This window comes from Aspergillus caelatus (genome assembly GCF_009193585.1).
Source record: "Aspergillus caelatus strain CBS 763.97 unplaced genomic scaffold BDV27scaffold_301, whole genome shotgun sequence".
In the NCBI taxonomy this organism is placed as follows: Eukaryota; Fungi; Ascomycota; class Eurotiomycetes; order Eurotiales; family Aspergillaceae; genus Aspergillus; species Aspergillus caelatus.
Genome location: NW_022475564.1, coordinates 1 through 26,765, shown reverse-complemented (window position 1 = coordinate 26,765; position 26,765 = coordinate 1). Strand labels below are relative to the sequence as shown.

At 43.6% G+C, this 26,765-nt stretch overlaps 4 protein-coding genes across 4 annotated transcripts; 3 read left to right on the top strand and 1 right to left on the bottom strand.

Moving 5' to 3' along the window:
* Positions 1 to 4,612: 4,612 nt before the first annotated feature.
* Positions 4,613 to 7,452, top strand: BDV27DRAFT_169130 (nucleoside phosphorylase domain-containing protein; the record flags this gene model as incomplete). Its single annotated transcript, XM_032074952.1, has 6 exons — positions 4,613 to 5,173; positions 5,214 to 5,298; positions 5,337 to 5,659; positions 5,797 to 6,010; positions 6,074 to 7,153; positions 7,381 to 7,452. Exons 1-6 carry the CDS (start codon positions 4,677 to 4,679, stop codon positions 7,450 to 7,452), a joined length of 2,271 nt encoding a protein of 756 aa, XP_031921941.1. The 5' UTR covers positions 4,613 to 4,676.
* Positions 7,453 to 13,736: 6,284 nt separating this feature from the next.
* Positions 13,737 to 15,580, bottom strand: BDV27DRAFT_163181 (Zn(II)2Cys6 transcription factor; the record flags this gene model as incomplete). Its single annotated transcript, XM_032073513.1, has 2 exons — positions 13,737 to 15,402; positions 15,477 to 15,580. The coding sequence occupies 2 exons, from the start codon at positions 15,578 to 15,580 to the stop codon at positions 13,737 to 13,739; spliced, it is 1,770 nt and encodes a 589-aa protein (XP_031921940.1).
* Positions 15,581 to 16,611: 1,031 nt separating this feature from the next.
* Positions 16,612 to 16,826, top strand: BDV27DRAFT_163180 (uncharacterized protein; the record flags this gene model as incomplete). The annotated part of the gene is made up of 2 exons (XM_032073512.1): positions 16,612 to 16,711; positions 16,762 to 16,826. The coding sequence occupies 2 exons, from the start codon at positions 16,612 to 16,614 to the stop codon at positions 16,824 to 16,826; spliced, it is 165 nt and encodes a 54-aa protein (XP_031921939.1).
* An 8,702-nt stretch (positions 16,827 to 25,528) lies between these two features.
* On the top strand, positions 25,529 to 26,532 carry BDV27DRAFT_150078 (thymidylate synthase/dCMP hydroxymethylase domain-containing protein; the record flags this gene model as incomplete). Its single annotated transcript, XM_032071169.1, has 5 exons — positions 25,529 to 25,558; positions 25,616 to 25,704; positions 25,799 to 26,184; positions 26,286 to 26,342; positions 26,396 to 26,532. 5 exons carry the CDS (start codon positions 25,529 to 25,531, stop codon positions 26,530 to 26,532), a joined length of 699 nt encoding a protein of 232 aa, XP_031921938.1.
* Between the last annotated feature and the right edge of the window lie 233 nt (positions 26,533 to 26,765).

The following is a 26,765-nucleotide window of genomic DNA, read 5'->3' as shown; positions in this document are numbered from 1 at the left end:
GGTATTAGCCACGCGATTGAATCGAAACATCAAGCATCCCGCTATTTCCCAAATCGCAAAGCATACTTTCCAACTGAGACCCATCCGTCACAACTTCAACATGGGTAACGATTGTAAGCCGGTTATCTTCATTGGGCCGCCGGCGCCATATGTGGCGAAGCCATAAGGGTCTATGCAAACGTCATCGGCGGCCGCATTGTCCTGGCAGACGCGAATGAAGAGGCCCTGCGTTCAGTTGCAGCCAAGCTACCGGGCAAAACTTTCGAAATCCGGACAGTGAACCTTTCCAATCCCGATGGGTTGCGTAGCATTATCAGCAACGCTGCCCTAGTCGTTTAGGGTGCACAGCTGTATTCTCGGTTTTCACTACCTGTACCCACTGCCTGTAATTGTATTGACGCAAAGATATCGTATCTTGACTATTCTGACGATGTGCAAAGCACGCTTAAGTCAATTGAGCTCCATGAGTGGGCCACAAAGGAAGGAGCTCTGTGCTATATAAACTGTAGTATCTCTCCGGGTATAACAAATATTCTTGCAGCTAAAATTAATCAAGAGCTTGATACTGACGGGTCCCTGGATATTTGCTGGCTTATCGGCGACGAGGGCGGCAAATTAGGTAGAGAGATTTTAGAGTATCTGATATATATATATAGACAGAGAGAGAGAGAAATATATTATACATGCAGTAAGGGGTCTGAAATAGCAGTAATTATAGTAGACTGCTTTCTCTCTTTTCCAGACCTTATACTACCAATTATAAGATTGATCTAATAGTCTAAAAATAGACTACTAGAAAGAAAGAGTACAGTATTCTGGATATATTAATATATATTGCGTCAAAACATGGAATTCAGCAGTAGATATATATATTGGGAAGATATCTAGATAGATAGACTTCCAGTGTATATTTAGAAAGAGATAATATCTAAAAATGGTAATTTCCAGGAAATATATATCATAAGGTTAATATCTAAAAAATATAGCGATATAGACGATTTCACCTCAAGCGATTTGATGAGGCAGAGGATCAGGCACAGAGATATATCTGATATATATAACTGCTAGGCCTTGCTTGGCCTGGGCGGATGGTAAGGCGGTAGTCTATGAGAACTGGATCGAGACCTTCTATGCCCCCGTTTCTCCGGGGTTCAACGACCCTTTTTACGAGAGTGTTCACCCCGAGCCTGTCGCCTTGCCTCGTCAGTTCCCAAACGTGAAGCAAATTCGGGTTCTCGGTGCTCCCAATCCTGCGCCATTCAATGGCTTCTCCCATGGACTTGGTGCTGCAGTGAATTCTGGTGTCCTGAAAATGGACACCGCTATCGACTTCCTAGAAAGTACACAAAGCTAATCATCAGCGAGCTGGAGTGACTTGCTAAAAGCAGTCGTGGGCAATTTCGGGGTGGCGAAATTACACCTAACCAATTATACAAGCTCGCTTCCCACAATATTTCATCATTGAAACCGTGGAACTATGCTCTCTTTGGTATGATCGAGCAGGTACACAATGGTGGATGCACAACTGGTGAGATTAGCAGTATTTTGATCAACTCTGTACGCGGCAAGCGGGCACAGCCTCGCGGTGGCGTTCTTGTGCGCGGTGTTGGAACCCGCAATGTAAATCGAGTCGTAGTCATTCGACGAACCCCTGCTGTTCAGGAGCACTCCTTCCCAACGGGAGGAATGACAACTTCAATCGGAGCATCCTGTTCGGCATTCGCACTGTTGGCGCTTGAAAAGGGGAGTGAAGCACGCCTGGTGTCTATTGCTTGGAGGACTGGACCGAGTCAGAGGCCTTGTTTAAGGCAATTGAGAAACTTGGCTACCCACGGGATCAGATTATAGAGTCAGTGCCGGCATAGGGGATCAACCGCTGTGCTCTCGAGCTCTAGGTGATACGAATGGAAGCCCGATAGATTACAGTAGGTGATCACCTGACGCCCGGTCCCACCTGCCGCCCGATTTCACCACCACCAGCGATATCGAATATGAAGCAATTCAACCACACATAATTACTATTATCGCGAGATCTTTTGGTGGATTAATATAGTCATTATTAGGACTCTACATACAGTTTTTAATTGTTCCGAAAGCGCTGTGGGAGCCGGATCTCGCGGCCTCGACGATTTACTGTTGGAGGGGCCTCAGGGACATCTATAGGCGTTGTTGGTCTGGTTTCTATAGGTTTTTTCTGATGTGAAGCTTTAGGGGCCTTCTTTGAAGACTTCTTTGCCTGCTGGAAGTCATTTTGAAGCTGGCGATCCGCCTCCTTTGCTAGGCGAGCATCCTCCTTTTGTTGTTTCTTTCGCTCTGTCTCTAGCAGCCGTAATTCTCGCTGGAATGCCTGATTTCTCTTTCGCTCTTTAAGTAAGCGTTCTTTCTCCTCTTTAGCAAGCTGCCGACGGATCTTATCTTGCTCCTTTGGCACCTTAGCAAGTTGTATAGCTTCATCCTTCTGTATTTGAAGATCACGAGCCTGCTGGACCTTTTGAGGAGAGTAAAAAACCGCACCACCATTCTCAGGGGCCGCGAGCTCAAACTGCAAGGGTTTCCCACGTTGACGCTTCTTCTTCTCATTCTGGAGGGCTGATTCGAGGCCTTGGCAACGTAGTTTAAGGATAATATTCTGTGTAGAGAGGTGATGCATCGTCGAGCTCAACTTCTTGGTGTTTTTATCATATATATCAGTAACAACTCGATTCAGAAGCTTCTCAATCTTCCGCCAGTCCTCTGCCTGTAGGATTGAGCGCGAGGAATCGCTTGAGGACGGTCTAGAGTCTTTCTGCTTGTTAAATCGAGCCAGAACTATTTCCGGATCCAGCGGCCATATCCCCACAGCTTGCCATGAAGAAAGGATATTACTTGTCGATAAGGCCTGTTCCCAGGCTGGCCAAAAGAGGCGAAAGAAGTCCCGTTTAGTAATATGACTAAGGCCCATTGATTTATGTAGAAAGTCCTCGAGCTTCTTACTGTAAGCGGTAGAGAGAGGGCCGAAGATCCCAACATCAAGCGGCTGCAGCGAATGAGTTGAATGAGGCGGATATATCATTAGTAGGATCCTGTTGGTATTGCAGTAGTCGATAAACTTCATAGTAAGATGAGATCCATGACTATCAAGGATAAGAAGCCTCCATCGCCTGCGTGCCTTGTCCTTGGTTTCGCGGTCAAATATATTAGTTAACCAGGCATATCCTAGCTCATCATTGGTCCAACCGCTTGCAGAGGAGGCGAAGAAACAAGAATGAAGCTTCGGATCGAAGTCTTGAAGCCAGGAATCTTGTATATTACCAGTAGAAGCCTGGTAAATAAGACCCGGTGAGAGAGAGGTTCCGTCAGCACAAATACAAGCAATTGAGGTTATCCACTCGCGATTTCCATCCTGTAGGCGTTGCTTGAGTCCTCCCCCAGCTATATATTTCTGCTTTGAGAAGATCCTGAGGCCTTTAACCAGTATTCCAATAAGAAATCCTTTCTCGTCCATATTATAGATATCCTCTGGCCGTAGCTCATATTGCTGTATCTTCCGGCTTAACAGCTCGAAATATAAAGTATATCTATATGTAGAATCGGCTCGCTTTCTCGCCGCATCGATGGCTGTTGTATAGGTTGAGATAAGCTCATCTTGGTGACGCTTTATAAAGCGCCCAGGCCAGTGTTTTCCGGGTTTCGTGCCAGTAATTTCCTTTGCAAAATTCCGAAGCATCTCATGGGAAGCGAAGAGGCCTCGATCAGTAAGCTTATTGATATAGCTTATTAGTTCTTTTTCATGTTGGTTGGTGAGAACTCGCTGTTGCTCATATTGGTGGTCTCTTGGACGCTGTACCCCACGGTGGCGCCTTGATAATGTTGTCCGATCAACACCAAACTCTTTCGCAATTTTAGTATAATTAATTGAAGCGCCAGCCTCCAAGGCATTGATTGCTTCTATCGCGGCTTCAATTGAACCCATATTGGCTGAGATATAAGCTGTTGAAAATCATCAAAAAAACAGTCGGTGAGGGGAAATCGGGCGTCAGGTGGGACCGGGCGTCAGGTGATCACCTACTGTATGTAACTCTGTGTGCTGTGGGAGCGATGAACAGAGCAAGGAGACCTGCGGATAGCCCCTAACTAGCGCCTTTGGAACCACTTAGTCATGTCGCGTTGATGACTCACTGCTTACGCCCGAGGAAACGCGTTGGCGTTTACTCCTTTCGTGAACATTGTGTGAAAGGACTACAGGAAAGTAGAGTTGGCATCAGGCAGGGTTCGGGCCCAAAATCTAGGACCCGCCCCGAACCCGGGCCAATTTAGATCAACCCGACCCGAAAAACCCCGAAAAACCCGCCAATAGACCTGAATAGGTATGGTGCCGCATATTAATCATATGCCTTGCCTATATAGGGTTCGATTAGAGCCTTATTCTGGTTTTTAAAGCTCTATATCTCTACCAATTCTATATATATGTATATGTAATGTAGGTCTATAGAGAAATCCAGAAAAAGTCTAGAAAATCTAGATTTTTTGACCACATGATGCCAAGAAAAACCCGTGCCACTCTACCTAGTCAACCCAAAGCAATGAATGACAAGGCTGAATCTCCAAGAACCACCGCACCAACAACGACCAACATCCATCCCATCTCAAACCTAACTCCCATATGAAACCGCTCCCCCACCACTTTCTCTACAGAGATGCCGCCCCTCGAAAACGCGGCCTACACCATCGGATGGATCTGTGCCCTCCCACTGGAAATGGTCGCCGCGCGCAGCATACTAGACACCAGCCACGGCAAGCCTGCTGAGCAGCACGCGCGAGATGATAATAGCTATTTCCTGGGTAGTGTTGGCGCGCACAATGTGGTCATCGCTTGCACGTCGTCCTACGGGACTGTCAATGCTGCTGTCGTCGCGGCCAAGATCCCCTTTAGTTTTCCGTCTGTGCGGTTCGGGTTGTTGGTGGGCATTGGGGGCGGGGTTCCCAAGCTGACGTGCGATATTCGGCTGGGAGACGTGGTTGTTAGTCGCCCTTGTGGGACGTCGGGGGGTGTTGTAAGGTGGGATTTGGGGAAGGCGCTGGTTGGGGGGGAGTTTCAGCGTACTGGGGTCTTGAGTAAGCCGCCTTTGGTGCTGTTGAATGCATTGGCTGCGCTGGAGGTCGAGTATGAACTTGGACTGGGGCTAATGGATGAGTATCTCGCTGAGATTGTTGCGAGAAATAAGAGCGCGAAGTTTAGGGCCGAGTATGCATACCAGGGGACAGACCATGATAAGCTCTATCTACCGGACTACGCGCATCCCGAGGGAGGAGAGACCTGTGAGATGTGCGATGAAGGTATGCTGGTTGTCCGCGAGAATAGAGAAACCCTTGATCCCGTTGTGCACTACGGCATCATCGCGAGTGGAGATCAGGTTATCAAGGACGCGAGGAAGAGGGATGAGATTGCGCGCGAGATTGGAGCGCTGTGTTTCGAGATGGAGGCCGCCGGGCTGATGGATAATTTCCCGTGTCTTGTTATCCGGGGGATATGCGACTATGCGGACTCGCATAAGAACAAGCGCTGGCAGCGGTATGCTGCTGTCGCTGCTGCTGCGTTTGCGAAAGAATTGCTGGGTCAGATTACGCCGCAGGCTGTGGACCAGACTCCGACGGTAGCGGAGGTGTTGAAAGAGGGTGCGTATGGTTTATGAATGGTTATGGGAATATGGATAATGACTGTTAAGATTTGCGGCAGATTAAACAGGATATCGGCGGTATAAGGGAGGTCATGACGGCTACGAGTGAAGGTATTGCGGCTCCTGCATATCTGTTGAGTCTAACTAACCGCATCTCAGAGAAAACACGGTCTCGCATTGTGAACTGGATTCCTGCGAACGACTATGGATTCCGGTATACTAAAGTTCTTAGCGAGCGTCAGGAAGGTACGGGAGGATGGCTTCTAGAGTCGTCCGAGTTCCGTTCCTGGCTCTCAGATGAGACGAATATGTTGTTCTGTCCAGGGATTCGAGGCTCGGGGAAAACAGTCTTGGTGTCAATGGTTATCGAGCACCTTCTGCACACGTATCCCAGTGATAAACTGGCAGACCATCAGACTGCAGTCACATTTCTTTACTGTGACTACAAGATGCGAGACCAGCAAGATGTGCCCCAGCTACTGTCGTCTATGCTGAAGCAACTGCTACAGCAGACGCCCGTGATACCAGTTGAGGTCAAGTCGCTTTATGAGCGCCAATCAATTCTGGACATCAGTATGGGCCTGCAGGAGGTCAAAGACGCTATTTTGTGGACGCTCCAAGGGTATGCCAGGACCTATTTGGTGGTTGATGCCCTGGATGAGTGCGCCGAAGATGTCCAAGTAGACCTGGTGAGTTGTATCCGTGAGCTTCAAGAAAGCCGCCAGGTAAAGGCCTTAATCACGTCGCGAGATATCAGGCGCATTGTGCGACACTTTGAAGACGACACTATCCTACCAATTCACGCCCACACAGAAGATGTAAAGAAGTATGTGGAGGGAAATATGGCGCGTCTGCCGGCATTTATAGCCAGCAACATTGATCTTCAGGAGATGGTCAAGACACAAATTGTCCAACGAACAGAAGGGATGTTCCTTCTGGCGCGCTTACATCTAATGTTGATCAAGCATCAAGTGTCGGAAAAGAAAGTCCGACTCGCCTTGATGGAGCTTCCTCGCGGCGAGGGGGGCTTAGAAGATGCTTACGGTAGTGTGATGCAACGAATAGAAAATCAGCCCCTCGAATACCGAAAGCTGGCACAGCGAGTTCTTTCCTGGATTGTATATGCCGAGAGGATTCTCAGTCCTTCCGAATTGCGACATGCTCTGGCTGTGGGGGAAGGAGCGGAGGACATTGACGAGACCGACGCCCCTGACCTGGATATTATGGTCTCTGTCTGTATGGGTTTAGTTACCGTTGATCTACCCAGCAACACAATCCGTCTAATCCATGTCACTACACAGGAGTATCTCCGAGGTGTCAGAGAACCCTGGATGTGTTCTGCGTATGAGGACATGGCCGTGACATGTATTCGATACCTGTCTCTGCAGCCTTTCAAGAGTGGCCCATGTCAGAACATCCAGGCCTTGCGGGCGAGACAAGCCGGCTACGTTTTTCTGAAATATGCCGGCGCTCACTGGGGACACCACGCACGCCCGGTCCAGACAAAGATTGCCGATACCGCGGTCTCCTTCCTCATGGACAGGGCCTTGGTTTCCTCTTCCATGCATGTTCCATTCCCATCAGCAGTCAAGGCAGGGGTCGTCAAGGAACTCCCCCTAGAGGCAACTGGTCTCCATCTCGCTGTTTGGTTTGATCTCCCGGATATACTCTACCGGTTGCTGGACAGTGGCGCGGTTGTTGATGAAGTAGACAGCACTAACAGGACGGCACTTCATTGGGCAATGAGATTGAACAATCAGGATGCCGTGGAAGGGCTCTTGAGAGGCAAGGCTGATGTCGAAAATATAGACCCTGTAATAGATCATTCCCCTCTTCATCTCGCGATATCACTGGGAAACACGGATCTGGCGAGGGTTTTGATTCAGTACGGAGCGGACATTGAGAGTCAAAATAGCGATGGGCATAATGCCTTGCATTGGGCATGTAAATGTCAAGATGAGGAAATGGTACAGATATTGTTGGACGAGGGAGCCGATGTTAATGCATTAGGGATGCAAATTACAGTGGCCAGAAGGAGCGAGAAAAACAGTCTTAGCGACGAAGTTGCATGCATCAGTGGCGAGGAGAACACCCAGGATGAGGATGGCAGCAATGGCGAAATGTCCGAATATACTTTGACAGCCCTTCAGATCGCGACTATTTTCGAAAACGTGGAAATCATGCGTCTGCTGGTCTGCGCGGGAGCTGATGTTGATTTATGCAGACACCCTGGAGAGTCACCGCTCTCTATTGCTGCTTCAAGTGGCTGCACGGATCTTGTACAATACCTGATCGAGAGTGGCGCTAAGGTTGACGGTGGAGGATGTATGGACGAACCTGCTTTAACGCCGTTGCACTGGGCAGCTACAGCGGGCTCTTTAGAGGTCGTGCAGCAACTTCTGAAGGCAAAGGCAAGTATCAATGCAATAGGTATTGACGACATAGGAAAAATAACCGGTATGCGAGTGACAGCTCTTCAACTGGCAAGCGCGTATGGACATGATCTCGTCGTCCGCCTGCTCCTAGACAACGGGGCTAACCCAATGCTTGCGAGTGAGAAGAAAGAGTCTCCCCTGTACCTAGCCCTCTTCCGCCAACATGTGGACGTCGTCCGAACCCTCCTCAAGACCCAATTACTGGACACTGATATCCAGTACTTTCTCCATACAGCGGTCCAGATAGATGACACAGACTTGGTGAAGCTGGTGCTCGAAATGAGCGGACTCATCGATGTCGGGGAGTCCTTGTTCTACGCTTTGTTTGCTATCACTAGTGACAACGATATTGAAGATGAGATGGTACCCTTTCTTCTTAAGCAAGGAGTACCGCACAACTCAACAATCGAGGGGTTCACTGCACTTCATGTTGCTGCAATCAGGGGACATGTCAAGTCCGTCAAGGCCCTGTTGAGCCACGGAGCAGATATTAGTGCCACAAACGAACAAGGAAGAACTGCTGTCCATTTGGCAGCCTCTTGTAGACGGTTGGATGTGCTTTGGGTATTCCAAAACCTCGGCCTTTTGAGCCCGTCAATAATGGAGCAGCGGGATGAAGCAGGGAACACAGCCCTTCACTGTGCGATAGACAAAACCATCGATCTTCCGACTCGCGTAGTTGCGGAAGTGAGTGCCAACGATGAACAGCTGGAGGTGATTAAGCTACTTGTGAGCGAAGGAGCAGATACAAATGCAAGAACATTGACAGGGGAAGTTCCATTGCATCTAGTTGTGAATGATGCGATTCTCGAAGTCCCGGAGCTTATCTTGCCCCTGGCAGATCTCCTTATAGAATATGGGGCTGATATCAATGCAATGGACTCCGATGGATGCACCACTTTGCATTTGGCTGTCAAGAATTGCCAAGAAGACCTGGTTGCGATATTATTATATCAAGAGGCAGACACAGAAATCCTGAATGAAAACGGAGAGACTGCTCTGGAGCTTGCCGAACGACTAGACTTCCAGGGTATCGTACACGCCCTGCTGTCTGCCGGGGCGACAGGTCGGCAAAACCAAGAGTTGCACCGCTTGGCCCAGTCGAAGTGCCTTCGCTTGGCTCAAGAGTTGATCGAACGAGGGGACTCAATTGCCCCTTCGATGTTGGAGGATATGATGTGTCGCGCAGCAGAAGGCGGTCACGACGTGCTCTTTTTATATCTACTGGCGCATATGCGGGATGATCAATACAAAGCATCTCTTGGCGCAGCACTGCACATGGCTGCTAGTTATAGACGCCGCGGAATTGTCGAGCATCTTGTGCGATGTGGGGTCCCTGTGCTTGATTATATCATTGAGTACTTTATCCAAGCGGGAGATCATGAGATGGTTCATATGCTGCTAAGCCACAGCGGTGCGCCCAGCTGGGGTTTGCTCAGACTGGCGGTTAATCGTGGGAATGAGCAGATTGTGCGATATCTGCTAGACTCAGGTGCTCCGATCATTTTGCGAGGCCCAGACGGCAGCATGGTTAATACGGCCATACACAGCGCTGCCGAAAGTGGACATGTCGATGTGGCACGGCTTTTGCTTGATCACGGAGGGGATCTAAATGCTACAATCTCTTCCGACGGAGTCTCAGTTACTGCGCTGGAAGTTGCAGCTGCAAGCTGCCAGACTGCGGTCATGCGACTTCTCCTAGATCGAGGTGCCTTGGCAGATCAAGCCGTTCTGAACCTGGCAGTTGAGTCAGGAGACGAGACTGTTGTGCGGGCTCTTCTAGAGCATGGGGTAACAGTTGAAATAAATGCTCTCTGTCTGGCGATTAAATGCGCCGTTGAAGGGCTTTGCAACCTCCTCTTGAAACATGTCAACGACATCAACACCTTGAACGACACGGGATACGCGCCCTTGCACTTCGCTGTCGTATATTGGAAACCGTCCATTGCCAAGATGCTCCTGGATCAGAAAGCAAAAGTGGATATCCAAACATCCTACGAGCAGGAAACGCCCAACGGTCCCAATATAGTGGCGGAGACCCCTTTGCACATCGCCGCACGAGTGGGTAACAGGGGCATGGCACAGATTCTCCTGCAGCACGGTGCCGATATCCACGCTCTTGACGATCGCGGCCGCACGCCACTCCACCTTGCAGCGAGTCGAGATTGGTATAATGAGGGCTCGATTGACCGACGCGATGAATATGTTATGCAACTTCTGCTTGATTGGGGGGCAGATGTTCATTCCTGTTATGGCCACCGAGGCACAACAGCCTTGATGCGAGCGACCAGTTCCGGCTACGACGAGGGTGTACGCTCACTTCTGAAACATGGAGCCGTTGACTCCGCAGACGCTCGCGGCATGACCAGTCTCCATAGAGCGGCATCTAGCGGGCGGTTTGGAATCCTTCAGCTCTTACTCGACATCGGCTCAGATGCAAACTCCAAAGATGAGAATGGCAAAACCGCCCTACATCTTGCGGTGTGCAACAACGAATTAGAAATAACAAAGTGCCTCGTCGCTCACCAACAAACCAACTGCCAAGCCACTGATACCGGAGGCAATACAGCACTGCATTACGCCAGCAAAAACGGAGACTACCAATCTAGCGCGGCACTCTCTCTAGCGCCAGAATTCTCCTCCTTGGTCAGACTTCCCACGCTAGACGGGGTGACAGCATTACATCTCGCCGTGCAGGGTTGCTTTTCCTCACTAGTCCAATTCCTCCTGAAACACGGTGCCGATCCCAATGACGCCGACATCGACGGCTGGACGGCCTTGCACTATGTAGCCTCAAGAGACGATTACGAAATGTTTGAGATTACTTGGTTGTTGGGCGAGTATGGGGCTGATCCTGGCTTGGTTGATAATATGGGGTTCGCGCCGCTGGATATGCTGTCGCAGGATGATAGGGGGGGGATGCTGCAGGTGTTGCAGGATGCGGCGGTTAGTGCGCGGTTGGGGCGTGGCGCGCGCGTAGTAGATGATGAGACCGAGGACGATCAGGCTCATGAAGTGGAGGTCAGATCAGAGGGTGATCTACCGAGTGAACCCGAGGAGAGTGAGCCAGCATTGCTAGGTAGGAGAAGAAGTATATAGTTTTGATACCCGAGTTGATATATATTATCGGCTTCTCTTTGCTTTTTCCTGCTTATCGTGCTATTCTCACTCTGATTCTATTTTAGAGCTTTCTCGCTCCATTATGCGTATTTAGTACATTCAATATACATTTACATTGCTTTTCGTTTCCATTTATTCAACTATTCCTACCCCGTAACACCAAGATAAGCATTCCTGGATCTTGGCTAGAGTTGATCGGGGTCCCCGCAAAACCCGACCCGATATCAACTCTAGATATACTACGTATTCCGATTAGGCTGGCTGGCTGTACGTGCGGAATGGAGGGTTGTGTGTGCCGATTGCTATCCATTCGCATAACTATATCATCAGGTGTGGCTATGCTCTATAACAAGACAATTGGTGCTCCGCTGCCAATGGACCTTTCCAATTGGAACACGCTTCTGGCCATATCCCCCGCAAACCCCCGACCATGGCGAACGAGCTTTGATCATTGACTTCCTTCGCTCCAACCTGGATCGTCGACCGTTTACGACCTTCACTCCTTTCGCTCAAAAGGAGTTTGTTCTCTTTCTCATCATAATGTTCGACGAACAAGCTGCTGGCGATATTGAATTCCAAGAAAGGTCTACTGGCTCGGCATCGCCGATTAAAACGAAACCCTCCTGTCAGAAGACTTCCAAATGGCCATCACCGAATACTTGGTTCTGGGAGATTGTCTCCTTGTGCTTTAGTATTCTATGTTTTGTTTCCATCGTGATTTTGCTCTCTTTTAATGATAACAAAAAATGACCCCTGGAGTTCCATGGGTTAACGATAAACACCATCGTCTCCATTCTTGCAACTGGGTCTAAATCTTCTCTAATACTCGTGGTCAGCGCATCCATCGGCCAGCTGAAATGGCTCTGGCTGCAAAAGGAACGACGGAGGGTATACGACATCCAGGCATTTGACGATGCCAGTCGAGGGCCATGGGGATCGCTTACCATCTTATTCTCACACAAAGCAGAGTCAATCGTATCCTTGGGGGCTATCATCACCGTTTTGGGGTTATTATTCGATCCATTTATGCAACAAGTGGCCAGCTTGCCTGGTCGAGAATTTTCAAGTCCTTCCGTCGCTACTGCAAATCAGCTCGAGGGATGTAACTTCTCTGACATTCCTTTCAGCTTAAACCAGGCATACAATGCATCCCTGTGGAGAAATAGCTTTGATCTCAATCCCGTCTGTCTGTCGGGAAAATGCACTTGACTACCTTATCGATCAGTTGCTGTGTGCAGCAAATGCGAAGATGCCACATCAAAGGCCACTCTCCATGGCTGCGATAATATCAAGTTCGACTACAATACCAACGATACCCAGTCGATACCATGCAACATCACCTTATCCACCGTGCCGGGGTTAGCACTCCGATACTGGTAGAGAGAATGTCGTCATATTATCAGCTGTATAAGATGAAATTTCCCAATAATCTCAGCTGGTCTACCTACGACTCTGAGTCTGACAATGCAAGGTCTGGCAGCAATGTCTCGTATGCTGGAGTCCAGAATCCGCTACAGGTGTTCGCCTAGGCCGAGTTGAACGTGGCCAATCTCATCAACGGCACTCAGCTATCAGGCTCTGGGAATGAAATGGAGATCATCAAAGCCACCGAATGCGCACTCAGCTTCTGTTCCAAAACGTACTCAATGGTTGTCGTCAATGGTGTTCCGTCAGTGACCACCCATGATGTTGATTGGGGCGGATCTGTTCCCCCAGAACAGTTCGCATCGGGCCTTTATTGGAAATCGAGCAATTACTCCCCTCCCTGGCATTCGCAAGAAGACAGAGCCAACCCGTCACAGCTGTTTGTCTACTATAACGGCGGAGATATCACCAAGTTCGCCTTTGGCCCGATACTTAATTTTTTGAGTGGAGTTAATACTTCCTTTACGGGACAGGACTATCAGGTGTGGGAACAGGAGGCGTCTCGTAACTTGTCCACATGGAAGTACAATGGAATCTCAGCCAACAGTCCTGATACCGTTAGGCAGGTCATGAACCTGGGTTTACCCACGGCGGTGGAAAACATCGCAGACTCGTTGACCAACTGGGCTACGGATCGAAGCAACAAAATCGTCAGCGGCACAATGTTTGTTCGAAACACTTCTGTCTCGGTGAATTGGATCCGGTTAATCCTGCCTACGTTTGTGTTGATTTTGACTATCGTGTTTTTTATATTGACAGCGAAGGTCAATAAGCAGCGGGAGGGATGAGGTGTGGAAATGCTCCGTATTGCCGGTGTTGTATCATGGATTGGATAATAATCTTCTGGATGATGACGATCTATATGCCACAATCTGCGATATGGAACAATCTGCGCGGTCCATGGAGGTGAGGTTAGAACGCTCGAATGAAGGGAGATTAATGCTGTAATAGATCGAATAGATGTCCATAACAACTACGGCAAATAGTTACACCACCGCTCCAGCATTAGAAAACTGACGAAGGGATGGAGCCAGCTACATTCACAGGTACAGACAGGAATCAGTTTCCCTTTTAGTTCGTCATCCCGCCCTACTGCCTGTTATCGATTATTTGACATGATAAGAGTTTTGGTCCGTTCTATCATAAGCGACTCAGTCTGTATTCCCTCCTGGGCGCATAATGTATACGCAATATCTAACCTGGCCGCAGACTGACCGCTTGGGACATGTATATAAGACAATGCTTCGATCCTCCGCCATACAGGAATTTGTTCCATGCACTGTACCATCTGCTTTTCCCCAGCCTCACCCTCTTCAATCTCGATAATCCGCTCAACCACCCTGGCAGTAGAAATGCTATCCCAAGTCGCCTCCCGGATTAGCTGCCGTCGCAAAATACCCAAGGCCTCACGACGGACGTTAGGATGCCGGCACTTGGCGCCGATTATGTAAAGAGCGGGGATAAATCCGATCTCTGGCGTAAAAGTCGACGTTGACGACCCCGAATACCGCTGATGTGCCGCCGCTACCTTGCCCGCCAATGCGACGCATTGCTGGAACTGGGGCAGGAAATTGTCATAGTCCATTTCTTTGCCAGGTCCGTAACCACTGAGGAGAGTCCATGCGATAGTGTGTTGTAAGCGCAGGAGTGATACGAGAGGGTCAGTTTCACAGCCTGACTCGGAGGGGCTGCCTTGTTGCAGGAGGTTTTCGAAGAGACTCGACCACGTTTCCAACTGCCCGAGAACGATGTCCTTAAGTGAAGAAGGTAACGCCGGCATCGTACCCGTCGGGGACATTTGTTGCTGTGTGCTGTGCAACCTCATTACCTGAGCCACGAGAATCTGGAGGTGGTCGGCAGCTTGATCAAGTGACCAAAAGGTCCTGTCGAGGAGTGCAAGACGGGCCGTGAATGTCTCTTGGATGTTGTCTGGAGTCCAGTCGACTAGAAACATGACGGCTTGCATGTCAAGACGGCGAATCTGTTTTGTGACCTGGCAGATAATGGCATGGATCCCCGAAGATTGGATATCGTCGTAGGTACAGTTATTCAATGTAGCGTGGTAGATGTTGCGTGAGAGCGCTACACCTCCGCGTAGGTGTTTCATTGCTTGTACGTCGTCACCCGCCAGATGCTCAAAGCAGGTAAAGAGATAACAGACCAAAAGCGTGATAGCTGTTATTGTGGCGCTGTCGCCAGTTTCCGAGTTCAGCAGAAGATGAATGGCGCGGTTATAGTGAAGCAAAGGAGCCTTATCCGATAGCCGGTCTTTTGAGGACGACGATTCATACACCCGACCGTTAGAATGGCGATCCAGGTAGTTTCGGTGAATCAACGCCAGAGCAATGGCAGCATGCCGCACTGATGGCACGGTGTGGGAGAAGAACATGAGAGTGTTCCGCCATGGTTCGCAAGGGCGATATTCATTCAGATGCTTGATCGAAATATCCTTGAAAAAGCACATCGCCTCGGCCTGGGTTGACCCACTTATGGGTAAGATCATAAAGGATCCGAGGTTCTGCAAAATGAGGCCATGGTATTTCGAGTGCCATTGCTTTGACTCGTACGTACCCATCGTGGTACAGGGGCTATAACTGTCGCAGCTATCTGATCTGTCGGTGATCTCGCGATAATCAGTTGAATCAATCTGGGTCTTCTCGGTCTTGGATGCGAGGGGCCTTTCACTATAGCCATCGCAGGTGCGACCAGTAGAAAGGCATTTCAAGCATGAAGGCTGAGATAGATCGCATTTAACTCGTCTTATCCTGAGGCATGTCAGTTACGAAGTCTTTGAACACTGTTGATCGCTCCGTAGTAATACGTAAAAGTCCAGACATACTTGCAAGTCTTACAGCCTAATCTTGACTTTGGAGCGAACTTGCGAGGCTTTCTTCTCCAGGCTTGAATGCCCGTCTTGGTGTTCTTGTTCTTCATGCCATCCATCACGGTGATGTGAGCTTTCTAAGATGTGCAGTTCGCACCGTTTCAGGCAGAGATCAATGTCGAGGCCACCACGACCCGTAAATCACTGCCTGCATGCATGGACTTCAAAAGGGAACTTATGGGGTGCCGATGGAAGTTCAAGATGATGATCTGTGCGTCGGCTCCAACGTCAGTCAGGAAGTTATCGCCACATCCTTTGCGATGGGAAGTGGAATGTGAAAAGGTGGACGGTACAGAGTACAAAAAATGGAGCTTGTGGAAAGACTGGCACTTTAAGAGAAGACTTCCCAATGACCAGTGATGGGGAAGGATTGGATAAGTTAACCTAAAGCTCGACCAAAATATATGTGGAATCGAATTACTTAGTGGCCCGAGGCATGTAGTTATTGGAGGTTTGGGTACTGGTCGCAAACCGGTTATGGTGGGTTACAATAGTTTCATCTTAGATAATCATTGGTGTAAAATGGTTAAGTGGGTCACATACTAAAATCTAACCAAATATTATAGTGAGCAAACAGTTTCTTGGGTGTTATAACTGTGAGTTGACATGAACATTACTTATTCAACACAGTTATAGAATTAAAGTATATAGTACCAAGATAGTCTTTATACTGTTTAAAAATATATTTATTTTAGTTAGAATATAGTATAAAAACTATGTATACACTATACTGAAAAAGCCTTTTACAGTTTACTCTAGCTTGACATTAGAATATCTATAGTTATGAATTATTCGAAGTTGATTATTTACTTAATAAATATATATCTCTTTTTATTTATATTCTGAACAATTTATTTACTGAAATCAAAATAATTAATTCGTCAGGGCAATAGAGATTTGGTGTTTCTTTTATCTCTCCTTTATTTATCTTCTATCTCTCCCTTATCTCTTCTTTATCCTTCTTCATCCTTCTTCCTTTATTCTATCTTCAACTTACCTTCAATCTTACCTCTATAAGCTCCTTCTTGGCTTCTTAACTAGAGTCAAGTATTCTTCTTTATCCCTGCTATCTACCCCTCCGCTATGCACGATGAGTTCTGAATCAAAGAGTTGTGAGTCGTCAGACTCAGATGACAATGTAATCATCTTCTACGAGCCAGAAACCAACACAACAGCTTCCACAGGAAAAGGTGAGCTGAGACCCTTTTACAGAGACCCCTAGTCTAACATATAAAAATAGCAAAAATGCCTAAAGGAAGAGAGGGCCTAAAGACCGCGTTTGGACTCGTGGGCAACGACGAATAGACTCAATAGCTTAAATCGGATATGGTGCAGCCACACTGGGCTTCTCTATAGAACAACTTCTTAAGAAACAGAAAAGGTGGTGAACATGGCCCAGGACTAGTCATAGTCCAGGTAAAAGTGATATCTGGTAAAGCAGCAGATAACAGGAAGTATTCGACATTTACAAAGGATAAAATAGAGTGGGACGAGGTAGATCATTACACATGCTTCCTTTATTGGGTGAAGTATAAGAATATAACAAGCAGAAGCGGGGTGTTCTTTCAGACCCAGAAAACAGAAGATGAAATAGATCGATTGATCTAGGTATTAAAAGATTGGCTTCGCCACATTCATACTCCATCCCAGATAGGGAAAAGGGGTGGAGGTACAGCAATTTTTGACAGTGTCAGAGATTAGTAGTATAGAGGAGTGTGGGAAAGAATTTTACAGCTGATACTAGATAGGCTATCAAAAACGCACCCGAGCAACAACCAACGATGATCAGTCAGGGGCTATATCCTCCACCACAAAGGAAGACACCGAAATGGAATTAGATACCACCGCGGTTTCTGAGACAGACACTCAAGCCGATAATAAGATGAGTCAGAAAGACAATAAAAATAATCTACAATTGAGCAGATAGGAGATGGCACTCCAAGAGAAATGTCTTAGTAAAAAGCAGCAAATGATCCTGTAGAGGAAATCCGACACATTCGATCGTACTGACCCATTCTGGCAGTATACTATGGCCACAACCGCACTAAAAAACTGTGAGCGGGTTATAGGTAAGGAAGAGCCAGAGATTATAGCAGACCTAGAAACAATAGAAGAGGAGGTTAACGTAGTAGCCTTATCTGTTATGAAGGGTGAGCCTAAAACACCAAAGAAATTGAGCAAAAGGGAGCTTAAGACTAAATACCGCGTGTTTGATCCGATAACGACCGATATATTCAACCCTGAGTATTATAATATACAGAAAGAAATTGAATATATATATATAACAGAGATAAGCACTATTTCAACTGTCATAAGACCGACAGAGGAAGGGCTACACTAAATAGAAAAATAAAGACAATGGTTTGACAATAAAGAGTACCAGAAAGAGAATCACAAGAAAATTTATTAAAGGCTAAATATACCAGCTTTATTGTATTCCCGGTTACCTAATATGCATGCCGGTACTATACTAAAATATTGGCAGCCAGTTACTATCAATACACTTGTAGAAATGAAAGTATCTGGCCATATAAAAGACACAATCCTTAGAGACTCTGTGGGGCTTGGGAAAACTTGGGAAGCAGTAGATTTCCTTATATATATAAGTATAGTCTCTTTGTGATATCCTTTCCCAGACTAATCTAAGAATAGCAATATATATTGTTCAAGAAAAGATACGATGCAGCGAAAAAGGAAAAGAAGACACTGTCTCTAGGAAAACCGATATTAATTGTTATACTGCCCACTTTGGTAGGACAATAGATTGGGGAGATTATTGCCATAATATCTCTGTTTAAGTTATAGGTGTATTATAGAGATTACAGAGCCACAGCCGGATATAATATATATATAATAGATAGAAAACTTACAAACAATAATAAGATTTTTGACGGCCAATCCCAAAGGGCAAGGGTGTTAATCCTGATTATATACCAGATATTAACTGCTCGTCACGGACCATCTACAGCAAAACTGTGGTGTGAAAAGGAGAAGATTATCTATAATCTATCTCAGTTCTCTCGACAATGGAAGGGTTCTCTGGCCGGGCTCTTCGAGATTGCTGTCTTTGACGAAGTATATATACTGTGTAATAGAGATACACAATTATCTATTACTACGAAGTGGATATACGCAGAGTTTAATCTCTTGCTAACAGAAACACTGTTTTTTAACAGCGTTTATAATTTCTCCGGATATACAGGTCTCGTGTTAAAAAATGATTATGTTGAACCACAGCAATTGACAGCTTACCTTTTCAACCTACCGAAGGGGTATGAGAAAGAAAATTTATTGCTTACTTATACAGTATTAACCAAACTTATCTTCACGGATAGTATTGATCTCCAATTTACAGGAACACGGTTGCGCAAAATCCTAGTACAATTAATAATTCGCTGTACGCTTAGTTCAAGCATTCTATTTGAGAGTGGTGTTACTATAGGACAAGATATCCCGGGCTACAAGTGGAAGATGGTAATAAGTGAACTAAACAAGGCGGAAGAGCTGGTCTACAAGGCCCTAGAGGTCAGGTATCAACAATATATTCTTATGCAGGATAAACACAATAAAACAAAGTATAGATAGAATATGGACAGGCTTCGGAAATTGATATTATTTTCAAGTTGGATAGGCTTCTAATAGTTGGAAAAAAGTCTTGTAACGCAAAATATTGCAGCAGCGTTGTATTGCCTGAAAGAAGATACATTAATAGATCAATAGATATATACTATTAAAAATTATAAAGTCCTGGACAATAAAAGTTCAGTGATAGGGTTTTATAGAACAGCCTATAAGGTTACTTAGAAAATTGAAAGACCTATCTTCACTCTTAAATTTCTCTTACAGGACTTATCTAAAATAAGAAGTATAATCCCAATTATCAGAGACCAGGTATTTTTATATTATAAAAAGTCTATTGTGTGGACAATATAGCTAGCTGAACAAGTGTATATTGCTGCTTGTCTCAAGGAGATTAGTATAGACGTTGCTATACTGCACTCAGGTCTTGATATAACTGAAAGAACAAGACTAATCGATAAGTTCACTATACAAGAGAATAAATATATAGTCCTAATATTAATATTCTCTATCTTGTTAGCAGGACTCAATCTACAGAAACTTTGTTGAAATGCGTATCTTTTCTCACTCCCAACTTCACAAAGCATTGTCAACCAGGCTATCGACAGAGTATATCGACTAGGACAAACAAAGATTGTGTTAATATATGAATATTTAGTAGAAAAAACTTTTCAATATTGGTTGTGTCGAAGAGGAGTGAATAAGACACTATCTGAAATAATCACAGAATTATCCCTTAATATTAATAACCAAGAAATAATAAGCGACCATAAATCTTTAACCAGATAGCAAATTTGAAATGATAAATTGACTTATTTGGAGAATAGTGAGGAGCCGCAGAAGGGAGATATTTTTGATATAAGTATAATACTCGAACAGATTATTGAATCGATATAGAACACAGACTGAAGGCTCCCCAACTTGAGGATCTAATATTGTAAATCAAGAAAAGCAAAAAAAAAATTTTTTTCTAGTATCTAACTCAGGGGGTAGCAAACAAATCAACTTTTTCTTTTCTTTGTTTAACTTCTTTGTTTAGATATACCTGTAAAAGCTTTCAATTTCTTGGCCTACAATCTCAGAAAAATCTTTATTTTGGACTCCTATTTAATCAAAGATCGATTTTTTTTTTTTTTTAGAAATACAGTGCTGGTTATAATCTCTATAATTATAGCTATAATATAATCTACGCTGCCTATATTATCGCAAGTACTACTATTACAGACAAGATACCGGGACCAAAATCGGTCAATAGAAGCAACCCAACGCGCCGAGACTAACTCAAATTTATGTATATTACTACTAGCTCTTAATAGTGTACTGGGAAATTAATATATCTGGTAGAATCAGAATTATTCTCTACATAATTAACTACCCTTGATGCCGGTGTACTTGAAAACTCGCAGGATTCTGAATATAGTAGATTTTCTATTATATCAGTAAGTAATTAATAAAATTATCGAAAGAAAATTATAATCAAAGTAAACTAATAATATATTCCTATAGCAAAAGTGTAAAGTAGCCAAAAGTACTGGATCTTACTCAAAATCAGTTGTAAAAAGGAAAAAGACTACAAATTATTTAAAAAGTTAACCGACCCGATCTAGGAGTGTTAAATATACTACCTTTACAAATAATCGATTACCCTCCACCCAGCAACCTAGAAATGTACGCAGCTATCAGCCTCTACCAAGTACACTATTATTGCATACAATTCATACGTCTCCTGTGCACCAAGAGGGCTTGTTATCCACTATCAATTCTGCTGATCTTCGATCTTACTCTATATCACCAGTGATCCCCCCTATTCAGGATATAACTGGGCCTGACTACTTCTCTGATAATATGTTGGAGCCTGCCGCCTCTTTATTCAACTATAACAATTCATCCCAGAATTTAGTGGTGGAGGCTGGTATAACAATTTCCACGAACACAAATAGGGCTGTAGAAGATCTTGTCAAGTATACACAACAGCAGTTTATATATGGTCTATACAACAGAAAATCTGCTGAACCAGTGCAGAGAACCTTCCCAGGTATAAGTTATAGTACACGGGACTTTTAAGATACTGAAAAGGCTGTTCGATTCTTCTATAAATCCTGGAAGTTTCGATTAATTTAGAGTGCTACAAGTATATTCCTTGAGTGGTTTATTACTCAACGCTATTCACTACTATATAACCCAAAATCAATCCTTGAAGGTATCACAAGGTTATATATATCAATTTGGTCTTTAGAAATATTTGCTTGAATGACAATCTGTCTATCACTTGATAGCTTCTCTTCTTTCGGCCGATCTTTTGTTCGATGTAAGTTATATACTAAGCTAAGACACTGTCTTCAACTCAGCCTAATTCAATTTAGATACTACTATCCAGTTGGTTTTCCGCGCAGGACTAAATATATTACTTACTCGGGGCTCTAATAGAATTTCTGAACTTGTGAAGTATAATCGCAGTTATGTCTTAAATACTTTTGATAGTCTCTACACAAAGAATAAATATCGAGAACTGGACATTCTTAGGGACTTTCCATTGGTAGAAATCTTGGGTAGTTGCCGGAAGCCCCAACAGTCCCTAATTAATATAGATGCGGACAGTGATGGATCAGTAGAAGAGAGGGATAGGGATGAGAATAAGGATAATAATAAGTACCGGGATAAGGATAGGAATAAGGATAAGAATAAGAGTAAGACTAAGAATAAGGATAAAAATAAGAATAAGAATAAGAATAAGAATAAGGATAGGGAGTAGGATATAATATTTATTTACGATTTACTATTTATTTTTAATGTACAATATTTAATTATATTTTAATCAAATTTTAACTGTGTATACTAGTTTTGAGAGACATACAGTGGCTTTCAATCTCTGTCTTCATTATATATATATCCTATACGCTGGTCATATTATGCCAGAATATCTAATAAATACACTCTAATATTAAACCAATAAGCCTTCTTTCAATATATAATAGTCTGCTATAATATATAGATATAAAAGACTTATAATACACTTTAGAAACATATTAATATATTGATAAGAATAGACTTTTACTATAATTTATATATTAAAAACATTGTTACAGTTGAGCATTGGGTAAGACTAGGTATTTATCTTGGTACTCTAAACTACACCTGTTCTGTGAACACCCCCTTTTACTATAATATCTAAACATCAACTCTACAACACTCTGGCTTCAAAATACCTCGTTATAAGGCTTTTCTATCTTCAAAAATTGTTTGGCGGCCCTATAATAATAGGCAGAATTCTTCGTATTATCAGGATATAACTGCTATATGTCCTCCAAATACCAAAAATTGTCCAGTTTCTATGTGTTATCTCCCAATACTTAAACAACCTCAAGAGTATCCACACAAATCCCCACAGTATAATCCACCTCCATATAAACCTAATATAAGTATATTATAGAAGCCTTTCCCAGATAGTCTATAGTAATATAATCTTAGATTGGCTGGGTAACGATTTTATATATACTCTCGCACTATAGGTTACTTATACAGAAATATCAAGATCTGATTATAGTCGGCTGTATGAAGTATTACAGCTCCTAGATTCAGATAAGGTACGTAATCTACCTCGAAAACTTGATACATTAAAGGAGTAGTTAGAAAGAAACCTCCCACTTCTATCTATATATAAGCGAGCAATCCCTGTTAGTCAAGCACAATAATCCAATACACCTTGTGATTTAGATTTCACAACACAGTAATACTGATTTGATCCACTGTACTTGTTCTATAATATCCTCAATTCTGGTCTTGCAAAAAAGAAAATATACTTTAGAATAACCCAATATACAGATAATCCTATTGAGCTATAGTATTCCTGTGTATAGGGTGGATCTATTACCGCGGTGTCAGGAGAATATATCTACTTCTCCTCTCATGAGACTATTTTCCTCTCAGACTTTGTATTAATACCACAGATATCTGTTGATACAATTAGATTACCTGTTACAATTGGTCGGGTTATATTTATAGGATTGGATAAGCAGAGCTCAACAGCTACAAAAGAACAAGTTATTTTAACACTACAGCCAGTCTTCTCGCGTTTACAGATAGAAAGTATATCTCTTGCTCTATTATCATCTGACTCAATATATATCTTAGTAGAAGATATTAATTTTGAAATACTAGCTGCTGATATTCTCCAGGTAATCGATATAGGTATTTATTACTACTCAGCCAATAATTGTTATTCTTTAAATCCTTCTATCGAGATCCACAGTGTGCTATATTATAAAAAAAGGACATATTACCATCCCAGTTTAATATATCTATTACGCGCAGAGTTAGAGCTTACCTATTTTAGACGGGTACATTTTCTCTCCTGTTCTGCAAAAACTTGCCGGATACACTCTGTCCCATTCTTACTTTTTATCGATGAATTCGGGACCCATCGAAATATATATCAAGCATTAAAAGTATTTTACTTGATTCCTGCTGGCCTCTCATATTCTGCACGTCGGTAAGTAGGAAATCTGTTTACGCTAACACTTGGCCCGCATGGTGCCGCTGTCGAAGATATAATTATCTCATTTCAGGGGAGCTTCAAAGATCTTATTAACGGTATATCTATGCCACTGGATAGTGGTCTTACCTTGGTCACAGCTTTTATTATAGCATTTACTGGTAATATGCCCCAGCAAGCAAAAAACAGTGGGGTATTAAACTATAATACAAGATTTAGTTACCGATTTTGTTATTGTTTAAAAGAGCAACAAGCTGACTTAACTTTTGATACTGTTCTGAAGGGGCGATATTATTTTGATACAATTCAAAAGCTTGCTGAAGGACATCGATATTCAACAAAAACAGAGTGTCAAGAGTTTTTTACTAAATATAGACTAACAGGTCAACAGATCCCTCTTCGAGAATTAAATCCTATCTTAGATATAGTTCTCAGTCGTCCGCATGATGTATCTTATTCTGAATAGAAGGGTCTCGGCAGTATTCTGCAAGACCTACTAATATCAAAGATCCTAAGTCCCTCTGGACAAGTGGCTTACTCAAATACATTCCAACAGTTTATACAGCCATATAACTGGCCGCGGCTCCAGACTCCTCAACACCGCAAGTTATGGTTAATATCGGAAGCAGGTTACTCAATTATTTTAATACCATTGATTCTTCGATATAACACTGAACAAAGTTGGTTTCAGACCTCATATTGTCAACGTATTAAGGATATCCTTCGATTATTATCTTCAGATTATCCAGTTCTACCTGCTTACCAGCTTATTATTTATATATATACCATATTTGCAGAGACAACAAGTCTAATCTCTATGCCGATTTCTCTCTTACCTGATGATTTACACCGTTATATTTTACAAGGTCGAAAGACATTTCAAATGCTTATACAAGCTGCTTCTTTCTTAAAACCTAATGAGGCCACACAATTCTTGTTACCTAGTAAGTTATTGATATACTTGTCACTTAATCCTAACTTCTAAAAGATATAGGTATATCTGCAACAGTTTCGAAAGATAATTGGATCTATAAATTAAACCGTCCAAATCTCCATACTGGTATATATTTTTATAATATTGCCTCTGAATATGTAACTCTAATAAACTGCAATGTCCTAGCAGGAGAGTTAAAGTATAAGTAATTAGACTTCTGACGCTTGACATTGAATATACTGATACCAGTAGATTATTTAAGAGATAGGTAGACAGGGCTACACTATCAAATTTAATAGGCTATCTATTTTGTCTAGATTGTTTTCGTTAATCATTTCGCCTAGGCTTCTTTGGTGCTTGGGATTATCTGTTAACCGGTGCTTTGCAAGTTAATCTCTAGCAAAGATACCCACAACTCACACAGAGCTTTATTTTATTCGACGAGAAAGACTGTGAAACAATATCAGATAATACTACTAAATTTTTCGATTTAATTGATCCTCTCCGCCTGTCACAGCAGCATAACCTTGATATACCTTATAATAGGATATTAATATATTATATATATATATTTACAAGCAAGCTGATTTACGCTTATAATATTGATTATCAGATCACTGATATTGAGCAACTTTCTGTTTTTGAACAGCTTAGCTTCTTCAAAAAGATTGCCTTTAACCAAGAGTAAGTCTGTGTATATTCTGTTTAATATAGTACTAATTCTTCTAATAGAAATGGCCGCAGAGTTACCCTTAATATTGGGTAATTTATTTACTTCTATAGTTCTGAAATCGGCTAGATTATATGCTGTATTCGTCACAGCTTTCAAAATAATCTATACTTATTTCTTTTGGTTCGGCCACTTACTGAATGTGCACAACAAGATTATATACTTAAGCTGCCATTATACGAATATTTACCAGTATGTTGTTCTATACTATTATATATGGTCAATCTCTCTCATACTAAGGGAGTTGCTATATCAGTCTCTACTCCTACACTATGTCTTTGTACTTGGAATATCGATTATATGTAATATATACTACTTTATTTCCTTTCAGGATACTGTATATATATAATCCGTGAAAGCCTTTTACAGCTAATATATGTATAAATAACAGCAGCACACCGAACCCAGTAGACAATCCAGCAGACAACTCCAACCATAAAGAACACTAGTATCTCAATCTCATACACACAAGACTTGCCTCAGGTAAATACCGACCCGACCGCACAGGTACAAGTACATACTCCATCTTCGCACCCTCTCAGTCCTGCTTTTGCTCTCCGCTTCTCGCTCTCCAAACCGGCTCCCAACCCAGTCGATAACTCTATCCCTGTCCTTCCCCTCCCGACCTCCAAAAGTGTCTTCTTCCGTGCTGTCGTTGCCAAGCTTCTCTGGTTCATCTCCGGCTGTATCTTGTCCCTGCCGCTCTCCGACCAAGGTGTCAAGATCTGGGGCGGTAGCAGCAGCCGCGAATTCCTCGACAAAGTCGGCCTGGGCCACCGCGACGTAGGCGACCTCGGTCCTATATACAGGTTTCAATGGCGATACTTCGGGGCCGAGAATGTCGACACTAAAACCGATTACAAAGGACAAGAAGTCAACCGGCTCATCGAGATACTGTACAAGTTAAAACATAACCCTTTCGACTATCGTATTATTATGAGTGCCTGGAACCAGTCGATCTCAAGAAGATAGCACTCCCGCCTTATGATATATTCGCCCAGTTCTATGTCTTCTACCCCAATGGTTAAGACCAGAAAGGTCATCTCTATTGCCAGCCCTATCAGCGCTCGTGTGACGTGGCCCTCGGTGTGCCTTTTAATATTGTCTCCTACAGTCTCTTGAGGTATATACTTATATAGTGGACTTATATCCCGGTACCTTTGTTTATGCTATAGTTAATATCCATGTCTACCTGGACTATATTGAGCTCTTGCAGGAGCAGCTGGTAAGGGGGCTAACTGAGTTCCCGGAGTTAAAGATTTGTCGTGATAATTAGAAAAAGGTTGTATACAAAAAATATATAGAGCCCCTCCTATCTAAGTCTCTGTTATTCAGATTAAATACAACCTTAAACTTATTGACCCTGAGTTAGTGCAGATATTTATTAGTAAAAGAGTTTTTAAAGTTAGAGATTATTTTTTGTACTCTCTTTTACTATAATATAACTCGTAAATTTCTTGTTATTTATATATTCAGTATAGTAATATATTATTCACCGAACAGTTTAAT